This window comes from Crocodylus siamensis, chromosome 4 (assembly GCF_052110815.1).
Source record: "Crocodylus siamensis isolate JL-2025a chromosome 4, ASM5211081v1, whole genome shotgun sequence".
In the NCBI taxonomy this organism is placed as follows: domain Eukaryota; kingdom Metazoa; phylum Chordata; order Crocodylia; family Crocodylidae; genus Crocodylus; species Crocodylus siamensis.
Genome location: NC_143398.1, coordinates 143,694,637 through 143,705,663, shown reverse-complemented (window position 1 = coordinate 143,705,663; position 11,027 = coordinate 143,694,637). Strand labels below are relative to the sequence as shown.

At 52.8% G+C, this 11,027-nt stretch overlaps 1 gene segment (V, D, J or C); it reads right to left on the bottom strand.

Moving 5' to 3' along the window:
- Positions 1-5,529: 5,529 nt before the first annotated feature.
- LOC149866677 (immunoglobulin kappa variable 3-15-like) lies at positions 5,530-6,166 on the bottom strand. The segment is given in 2 exon segments: positions 5,530-5,825; positions 6,121-6,166. Coding segments are annotated over 2 exon segments (342 nt in total).
- Positions 6,167-11,027: the final 4,861 nt, after the last annotated feature.

Genomic DNA, 11,027 nt, shown 5'->3' with positions numbered 1-11,027 from the left:
CATAGTTCCCCTCTCTTTGCCACTGGTATGAGAAGGGGTCTCTAGGGAGAGGTCACTCTGCACAATTGTTCTTGCAAAAAACCTGACCAGCTTCTTCATTGCCAGCGGCTTCCGAGTCCCGGGGCTGTGCTGAGTTCCTGCCAGGGGACAGGAGTCTCTGAATCAGAAGTACTCCTTCACAGATTGGCCCTGGCTCCAGTTCACACGGGAATCAGTTCAGCTATCACCCAGGTCTGTTTTACAGAAGAAATCAAGGGACTTGGTGACAGACAGCACCACTGATGTTTTGGTTTAAACATGTTTTTGGCAACAATGTTGTATTCCTTAAATTCCCTCACTGACTTATACAATGGGAAAGCATGGGTTAAGGTTACTTTGATTTAGGCCTGGGAACAGAGGCGGGGCTTTGCACTGTCTCAGCTACCCTACACCGAGCCATCAAGAATACAATGGACCAATTTTCCAATGAAGACACACTACAGCCCCACTGGGTTCCTGCCCCCAATTCCTGAAAACTGCCTGCTGTCACAAGTGCCAAGGAAAAACATCAGAAGAATCACCGGGTAAAAGACTTTCTTGAAAAGGCAATGACCGAAACCTGAAGGGGAAGGAGAGCAAAGCAAGACAAGGAGAGACCAAGAGTCCTAAGAGAAAATGACTGTGGCTGTCAGCTTGACTAGGACACTACCTGAGAGCTGGCATAGTCATTGTGGCCAAAGAGCCTGCTGTATTGCTGTTGTCTAATACATGCCATTGTTATTTAAGAAGAGCTTCCTCCAGCTCTACTGCCTGAGCCTCTGCATTCACTGTGTCCCCTTGAAGAGGTACGGTCTCTCCCCAGGAGCTGAGACAGAAGATAGCTCCCAGTAGGGCCACAGATAACTGGGTTGTTCAGGGACCAGGGACCAGCAGGCCTGGGCTCAGAGCCTAATGAGCCAGGGGCTCACCCACTTTTGAAGCTACACAAGGCCTGGCTTCAAGAGGGTACTCAAGGAGGCTGTGTTAAGGTTGAGAGTGCCAAGCAAGAGCCCCTATGGGGATCAATAACACATGGTCACAACAGTTTCCTTGCCTCCATATTATTTTTCAATCCATGCCCTTTCCTCTCCCTGTGCAAGTCTCTACTCCCCTGCTTGGCCTCAGCTGCTGGACAGGCACATCACACTCATCCAGGATGGCAGCACAGCCACCCCCAGACCTTCATTCCAGCTCCCAGCTGGGTGACTGCTTGCCCCAGGGCCTGATCTTGGTCTTCCCTCACCTGAATTATTGAGGTCTCTGCCCTCTGCGAATGCAGGACCTCTTTGGGTCCCTGGAGACAACCGGAGACCCAGTGTGGGGTGTATAGAGGAGCAGGCACAGAAAGGAGAGCAATTGTGAGGCAGGAGAAGAGGGATGGCTCTCGAGAAAAGCCTTTGTGGAGCAGGCACCAAGCACCTGCCATTCGTCCAGGCTCAGGCAGGGAGAGCAGCACTGTGGCACACATTCAGAGGGAAGTCAGCCTTGCACACTGCTAGGATATAAGGTGGCCAGGCCTGGGAGTCCCCACAGTATCAGGTGCACTTGGTTGCATTTAGAACAATCCACAGACCTAAGTAGCCCAGTCATGAGGGACCTCAAAACCACAAGAGGTCACTTCTGTAAAAATCTGGCAGACAAGCTGCTAACCTGTCTGCCAAACTGCCCAAATTAGGGTCCATGGGAATATATTCAGGACCTGCAAAGGATCAGCTTAGTTAAAAGGAAAAAACTAGAGTGTTGAGCTGTTCAGGCTGGTACTCTGTCTTGGTTCATACCAAGAAAAGAGCTCCTTGATCACCCAGGTGGGGAAAGAGGTAGTTGGGCCTCTGAGCTCAACCCTCTGGAGTAAGAATATTGCGTCTAGGGAACATTCAGGGGCGTCCATGCAGTTCAACGTGTATGTTGTCCCTTTAGAGGTAGGTGGGCAATCTGTTGACAAGTTGATTGCCAGACAACATATGGCTCTTCAAGAGCTGCTTAAGTCAGTTGTTTTGTCAGGAAAGGGGGTGGATGAACCTCCCCAGATCACTAGTCTCAGTGATTCTGCTCAGTTTATTGTGAAATGAGGGAGAGATATGAGAGACCAGGTAATATTTTACAACTGATCTGCTGTGTCTGGGTTTCATGGGTTTGTGTTACAGTATGTTGCGTGCCCAGTTTCCCTGAGTTTCTTGTGTTCTGGGAAATGATGGCTTAATGTTGCTCTGAAGTAGAGCTGACACTGAGTAGTAGCTTCAGTGCCTCAGCTATATGAGTAAGGACCATGAAGAATAAAATGGATCAATTTGCACCTTTGCATTCAGACCTCCACACCTGCAGACACCTTGCTGTCTCTGCAGACTGGAGGAACATCAGAGACAGAGGAAGAGACAGCTCAGAGACACAAGAGGCAGGGGAGGAGAAATGGGGAAAAGGAGAGACTGAGGAAAGAGCTGGGCCTGTGGGTGACTTGAACTCTACCTGAGACTTGGCTTAGGCCAGGCTACAGATGACTAGTTTGCAGACCTATGGATAAGCAGCCTGTCACAAGCTCATGGACCCTAGAAGTCAGCCTGGGCTCGCTTCAGTGGGTCTCCAAGAGGCCATGTCAGGTCTGGGGGTTTCAAGAAGTTCCTCTGAGGAATCTGGGACAAAGGGAAGAGGCCAGTGGTGGTGGGACCCTTGGGGGACAGACTGATCACTCAGGACATGACCCAGATAGGGGCTGTGTGGGGGCCCTGTATGTGACACCCCGCCGGGCACATTGAGGAATATGTCTGAGGTGGGGGCCTTGTTCACACACCTGCACACTTGTCCGAGGGGGTCAGAGGTCGGCAGTGGGGAGGAATCCTTTCATTCTACGTTGCGGCCAGAGGATTGGGACCCACTGCAGGCACCCCTGGCCCTGGCTCCCCTCTGTGTCCGAACAAGGAGGCACCATCGCAGGGAGTTTGTGTTCCCACTGGAGTAGCCCTGCATGTGCAGCACCGCTGACACGGAGCATGGCAGGGCAGTGTGTACATGCTGATCGGTGTCTCCTGCCCTGTACATTTTGCTCTGCTTGAGCTTGGTGGGTCATGGATGCCTCTGGGTAGGAGTGCAGAGCAGGGTCTTGCCCCCTCACCCACAGGACTGCTGCCTCGGCTTCTGGCTGCCCCTGCTCCTGGGCTGACCCCTGTGGAGTTTTGCACCTCTGGGCAGGCTGCAGCCGTGGGTGGCAATTCCCCAGAAGCTGTAGAGAAATCTCCTCTTGGAGGCCCAGGGCCCAAACTGGCTCTCCCTGGTGTGGCATGTCCTCAGCACTGAAACTCCACTCCAGGGCTGCTGGTCCTACTGCCGAGGTGCACATTTGATGGGATTCCCTAGAATCCCAAATGGACATGTCAGGTGTGCACATTTTCCAGGGCGTGAAAAAGCAGAGCTGCTTGACACAGTTAGATCCCACAACGTCTTCCTAAGAAGGGACCAGAACAGCCACCTCCCTGCTGGGCCCCCCTCGGGCCCCGGGGGAGGCACACCTGGGCCACGGGTTAGCGAGGATTTAGTTAGGAGCTTCTGGAGGGGTTCCAAGTCAGCCAGCCCGGATGATCTCCACCCTAGATTTCTAAAGGAACTGGTCGAGGTCATTGCAAGTCCCCTGGCACGGCTTTCTGAGCACTCGTGGTGCTCTGGTGAGGTACCGGAGGACTGGAAGAGGGCCAACGTGGTCCCCATCTTCAAAAAAGGCAGGAAGGAAGACCCGGTAAACTATAGGCCAGTTAGTCTCACCTCGATCCTAGGCAAGCTGTTCGAAAAAATTATGCTGGCACACATCCAGGAGGGGCCAGCAGGAGACTGCATGCTTAGGGGCAACCAACATGGGTTCATCAGTGGCAGGTCTTGTCAGACCAACCTGGTGGCCTTTTACAATCAGATCACCAGATCATTAGATGCAGGGGTAGCAGTGGATATAATCTTCCTGGACTTCCGGAAGGCTTTTGACACTGTCTCTCACCCTGTTCTCATTAAGAAACTGGGGGGCTGTGGTGTAGACACCCACACAGTCAAAGGGGTCACCAACTGGCTGGAGGGCCGCACCCAGAGGGTGGTGGTGGATGGGTCCTTCTCAACCTGGACGGACATGGGCAGTGGGGTTCTGCAGGGCTCGGTCCTCGGGCCCGCACTGTTCAACATCTTCATCAGTGATTTGGACGAGGGGGTAAAAAGCACCCTGTTCAAATTTGCTGATGACACTAAGATGTGGAGGGATGTGGGAACATTGGAAGGATGCAACAGGCTAAAATCTGACCTAGACAGGTTACAAGGGTGGGCGGATGAGAACAGGATGGATTCAACACAGACAAGTGCAAGGTGATGCACCTTGGGAGGAACAACCGGCACCATACCTACAGGTTGGGGAACTCCCCTCTTGTCAGCACGGAGGCGGAAAGGGATCTGGGAGTGATCATTGACTCCAAGATGAACATGGGCCGGCAGTGTGGAGAGGCAGTAAGGAAGGCCAACCGCACCTTGGCATGCATCCACAGATGCATCTCGAGCAGGTCCAAGGAGGTGATCCTCCCCCTCTATGCGGCACTGGTCAGGCCGCAGCTGGAGTACTGTGTCCAGTTCTGGGCACCACACTTCAAGAAGGATGTCGACGGCATCGAGAGGGTCCAGAGGTGGGCCACTCGTATGATCAGGGGACAACAGGAAAGGCCCTATGAGGACAGACTGCGGGACCTGAACCTGTTCAGCCTCCAAAAGAGAAGACTGAGGGGGGATCTTGTGGCCTGTTATAAACTAGTCAGGGGGGATCAGCAGGCATTGGGGAAGTCACTGTTTCCCCGAGCACCGTCAGGAGTGACCAGGAATAACGGTCACAAGCTGGCAGAGGGTAGGTTTAGGTTAGATATCAGGAGGCGCTACTTCACAGTCAGGGTGGCTAGGGTCTGGAACCAGCTTCCAAGAGAAGTGGTGCAGGCTCCTACCCTGGGGATGTTTAAGAGGAGGTTGGATGAACGTCTGGCTGGGGTCATTTGACCCCAGTACTCTTTCCTGCCATGGCAGGGGGTCGGACTAGATGATCTGCTCAGGTCCCTTCCGACCCTACAAACTATGAAACTATGAAACTATGAAAATGGGACGCTGCAAGGAGCCTGCAACAACTGGCTTCTTTACCCTCCTCTGTAATGGGTAGAGGGATGAAATGCCAGTGTCCAGGGACTAGAATGGCATCCCCTGTTTTTTTCTCTCTGTCACACATACACATAGACATAGACACACACACTATCTTCCCAGGACCAGCTCAGGCACTGTCCTGCCAAGTGGCAGGAAGAGGAGAAAGTACTATGTGTCATGATTTGGTCAGGGTTTTTCCAAGAAATCGGTGTTGTGGGGCTCTAGTCTGTCACCTACTCCTCCATGGTTCGCAGAAGGTGTCCAGCGGTATTCCTGGCCAGGCTGCTGGATTGTGTTGTCTGGGTGCACTCAGCCACCTCTGCCTGCTCCCTGCCCCTGGGTTTTTGCTGCCTGGCTCAGGGCATTGCGTCACTGTGCATCACTGCAGGCACAGTAATACACAGCTGAGTCTGAGTGTGAAAGGCTCTTCCAGGTCAGAGTCCAGTCGTTTCCACTCCTCTCGGCATCCATGGGCTTGTTCGTGTAGGGGACCTTACTTGTTTCTCCTCCAGAGTAGAAGAGTGCCTCCAGCTCCCCGCCTTGCTGCTGCTGGTACCAGAACATGTGGATGTGTGAGGACATTTTTAATGTACATGTCAGGTGTGTACCTTTTCCAGGGACCCCCATGAGAAAGCTGGGCTGCTTGACATAGTCAGATCCCACAGCTGGAAGAAAATGGGACACAATGTGTCAGACTTCGGGAGTGTCAGTGAAAGGCAACAGAGGATAAGTGATGGAGGGAAAGGACAGCAAAAGAAGTGGGAATGAGACAAAGAGGGAAGTAGAAATCGAGACTCTGGCAGTAGAGGGAAAGCCTGCACAGACTGTTCTCAGACCCTCCCCATGTCTTAGGCCAGAGGGTCCCCCTTCTGCCCTCAGTCTCACCTGCAGGAAGGTGTCCCTTCAGCCTGGCATTCAGGCTGCCCACCCTGTGCCCTCCCGCACTCACTCAGACCCTACCTGGCCCCCAGAGGTGCAGGGCAGACAACAGGAGATGTCCCCACATCCTAGCAGCAGTCCCCTGCTCTGCCTCCTCCCCTCTGCTGGGATTGCTTCTCCCTGCAGCTCATGGGGAGCAGGGGGACAGGCAAACCCCGCCTGCTGTCACGCGCCGGTTGGTGAATGTGACCAGAGCTTCCCCCAGCAGCCATGGAGCGCAGGTGGGCTCTGTGCGAGGGGAGCCCGCGGAAGGGGGGCAGCACGTGCAGAGGGGAAGATGTGCGTGAGAGTGGGGCTGCCGAGAGGCAGAAAACAGTGCCCTCAGGGCACCCATGGGGGGAGAGCCAGGAGGTCTGTGTGGAGTCTGTCCTTGAGACTGTCCAGCAGAGGGGGTCCCCACAGCTTGAGGGTCTTTGAGTCCTGGTGCCTGGCAAAGATCCCCCGGGGTGGAACGTCTGAGTCAGGGGACATTTCTTTTCCCATCTCCACTCTGAACTTTCCCTTTTCAATCTCCATCCTGTTGCTCAGGGTGATGCCAATGGGCTCTCAGGAACTGAGAAATCAGAGAATCAGGTTTTCATTCATAGATTGGTAGATATTAGGGTCGGAAGGGACCTCAGCAGATCATCGAGCCCAACCCCCTGCCCTGGGCAGAAAAGAGCACTGGAGTTAGATGACCCCAGCCAAGTGCTTGTCCAGTCTCCTCTTAAAGACTCCCAACGTAGAGGACAGCACCCCCTCCCTGGGGAGCCCATTCCAGATTTTGGCAATCCTCGTATGAACTCATATTCATCTAAGAGTCAACTATGACTCCGAGATCCCTTTCTGTTACGGTGCTGCTGAGAGGATCATTCCCCAGCCTGTAAGCGTGTTGGTGTTTCCTTCTCCCCAAGTACAGCACCTTGCATTTGTCCTTGTTGCATTGCATCCTATTCTGTTCTGCCCACTTCTTCAACCTGTCCAGATCCACCAGGATTCGTCTCCTGTCCACTAGTGTGTTTACTTTACCCCATAATTAATTGTCATAAACGAACTTGGACAGGGTGCTCTCATCCAAGTCACTAATGAAGACATTGAATAGTGCTGGTCCAAGGACTGAACCTTGGGAAACTCCCCTGCTTACTTCTTTGCAGGTTAATGCCAACCCATCCACCACTACTCTCTGGGTGCATCCCATTAGCCAATTTGCCACCCACCTGACTGTGTAATCATCTACATTACAGCCGCTCAGTTTATTTATGAGATTAGGATGAGATGCCGTATCAAAGGCCTTCTTAAAATCCAGGTAGATGACATCTACTTCGTCCCCTGCATCTAAGCGTTTTGTGAGCTAGTCATAAAAAGAAACAGCGTTAGTCAGGCAGGATCTACCTGCAATGAACTTGTGCTGATTGCCCTTTAGCATTATTCTTCCTGCTGGACTCTCACAAATGTGATCCTTAATAATTTTTTCAAAGGTTTTCCCAAGGATAGAGGTGAGGCTAACTGGTCAGACCTCCCAACACTTCCAGATTTTCAGCTCTATAAAGTAAGAACATAAAGGCTGGAGTGAGTAACACACACAGTCCTGGTGTGTGTATAAGAAATACGTGATCTTGTATGACCACAGCTCCCTCTACAGACTGTCTGCAGAGCTGAGGAGAAGCACCTGGGAAACAGGCATGAAGACCCATGAGCAGGGTGCAGTTATGTCCTGTTAGTGGGGATGGTATGGGAGGAAGCAATGAGCTCCATGTCTGCAGGTGGGTGGAGAGTGAGGTGGAAACCAGACCGGCCAGGCTGGATTCGGCACCCTGGATGTTACCAAGGGGCTTCCCATGGAGGGGTCTGTTTGCACTGTTAATCTCAGACCCTGTCCCTGCCTGCTGAAGACATGACCAGCTTCCACAGGATGATTTCCCTATGAGCACAGTGACTGCACACAGTGCCTATGCATCTGTGGACTGAGCAGGGAATCTATCTGTGAACGAATCCAGCGTTTTATATTTGCAATCATTGTGTACACGTTATCTCTCTGCAACAATGTTTGCATGCCACTGCCCATCGCTCTTCTTTCCTCCTTGACAAGAGGCAAAGAGACCATGAGGGGAAAATCATCTTTCTAATGATGACAGTGGTTGGTTAAACAATTTTTTCTAAACTAATTCCTGGCGATAGGATTAAAGGACAACAGAGCAAGCAGGGAACATGGGTATAACACCTGGTCACTGTGTCCAGCTCCTTTTAGGGACCAACTGGAAAGCAGTAAGTGGGGTCTTGGTAACAGCAGGGAGGGCGCTGTCTCAGGTGTAGATGTATTCCACGTGTGGGGAGATGCCATGAAAGAACAGGCTTAGATGTGCTCAGTCAGGAGAGGTTGAGGGAAATAGCATCTACATTCAACATATGGGGTCCCTGGGAGTAGGTTGGCAGTGGGAGCAGAGAGGGGCAGCACTAATCAGAGAAACACAAGGGTCCTATGCATGGAAAAGGCTCCCTGGGAATAAAAGAACTGAGACATCATATACTTGTGGTTGTGAATCCAGCAATGTGAGCTGACTAGAAGGCTCTACCAGCTCACATGTGGTGGAGAAGGTAGGCCTAGACTTCAGAGCTACTAGAGCTCCTGGACCCCGAGACTCAAATGAGCTGGCCAGAAGGAATGCAGCAGTGGTGCAATAAGCTATTCCTCCTGGTAGCATTTCCCCTTTGCTGCCCAAGACAGCGCACAGATCCTCCTGCCTTGTCCCTGCCTGGCTCTGGGTTTTTGCTGCCTGGCTCAGGGCTCTGTGTCACTGTGTACTACTGCAGGCGCAGTAATACATGGCTGTGTCTGACAGTGAAACGTTGCTCCAGGTGAGAGTCCAGATGTTTCCACTCCTTTTGGCTTTCATGAGCTCAGCTGTGAAGGGGTTTCCATCTCCATCTGCTGCAGAGTAGAAGAGCGCCTCCAGCTCCTTGCTGCCCCTCTGTCGATACCAGTACATCCAGTCATAGCCACTTTGTTTTAGTGTACACTGCACCGTTTGCGGCTTCCCTGAGATCCCTGTGAGGAAAGGTGGCTGCTCCACATACTCTGAGCCCAAACCTTAGAGGAATTGGAAACGAACATGACAGATCCATCTGGACAGGTGATCAGAAAACTGAGAAAGAGGCTAAAATAAAAGTGAGAAAGGCAAATCTGACCAAGACAACCAGAGCTGTGCTATACGCAGGGAACTGAGAGCAGACAGAAGTGGAAGCGAGTCTCCTTCACTGATGAACAGAAGGTGCTCAGTGCTCGGTCCCAGCCTGCCATTTCTTCTCCCAAACCACTGAGCTGACAAGATACGCCAGGGGTTTCTTTATGCAGGGGTTCACCCCTTAGTCTTTCCCTGGCAGAGCCCCTTGGTGATGCTCTCTGTCCCTCTCTGTAGCCTCCAGAAACCCCTCGCCCCTCGGTTTCACTAGCTGGAATGTGCCCCTCAGCCGGGCATTTGCTGCTGCCTGGTGCATGCCTCCCCTGCCTACGTGCACCCTACCTGGCCTCCAGAGGAGCAGCATGGAGAAGAAGAGACATCCCCACATGCTGGCAACTGTGCCCTGCTCTGTCTCCTCCCTGCCCTGCGTTTCCTTCTCGCTGTGCCTCATGGGGAGCGGGAGGGGAAGGGCAAACCCACCTTTTGGGCTGATACACACTTGTCAGGGAGCGTGCCCAGGGCTCCCCCTAGCCGCCATGGAGCAGAGTTGTGCTGTGGGGCGGGGGAGCACATGGGAGGAGGAGCAGCATGTGTCAAAGGGGAAGGAGTATGTGCGTGACCCGGTGGGTAGCGTTCCCTGGGCGCGTTCCTGTGGGTGTGCTGGAGGCAGGGGATGGGCTCTGGGCCTCAGTGTCTTTGTCTCCAACCAGGCATCCCTGTCATTGAACTGTCCAGGGGGTCCAAATGTTCCCCTCAAGGGAATTTCCCCAGGGCCACCTTGAGCCTTGCTGGTGCCAGGGCATGCAGGTGGCCTTGGACTTTCTGCTGACGAAAGCCAGCGTGAGGTATCTCCTGTATGGCACACGTCTGCACACAACAGTAAATAGGGGGCACTGACCCAATCCTCTATGAGCAGAGACTGAGCAGCTTGTCCGGGACACTGATGAGGGGGGTCTCAGAAACTGGGTGTCCAACAACTCATGAGGAAAGGCCATCCCTGATACCAAATATCACAGGAAAACAGGTTTATATCCAAAGATTTTCCCTACAGATCGGTGCTGATTCCCTGGACCTGCCCCAGTTTTCTGCACCTTTCCTGAGGGTTACTCAGTCTAGTCTTCATTTTCCTCCCTTAAGGGGAGCTCATTGTGTCTAGCTGCAGCTTTGCTCCTGGATCACATTTTTATGGCTTGATGCCCAGGGACTCCCCATCTTAGCCACAGCCTTGGAGCTCCTTTCCAACATCCTTTATGAAATGTGGCTCTGCACTAGGTCACCAAACTCCAATCAAGGTCTCAGTCCTGCTGTATGCAGAGGTCCTGTATCTCCTCCACACACCTCTGCATGGCCATGCCTGGCTCAGCCCTCCTGTATCTGGACAGGGCTCCACAGACCAGGCCACTGGAGGGCAGGTGGAGCCAGCTACAGGATGGGAGTACGAAATAAAACTAGAGAGCAGGAATGAATGAGAGAAAGCAAAGATGAAGCTATATAGCAGTGAATGAAAGAAAAAGAGATTAGAGAGCTCCAGGACAGAGAAGTCAAACTGAGCCCCAGTCAATGACTGGCAGGCTCCCCAAAGTTACTACCAGACCCAGAGGTACACCGGAGGGGTGTGACCCTGTGAGCACTCTGCTAAGGGGTCTCTATGTTCCTTCTGGAGGTGCCCGGTGTTGTGCTGGACAATTCAGCTTGGTATACATTGATTTGTACCATGATATGGTCCACTGAGGGAACCCAGGTGTCTCTGCCTCCTTCCTGCACTTCGCT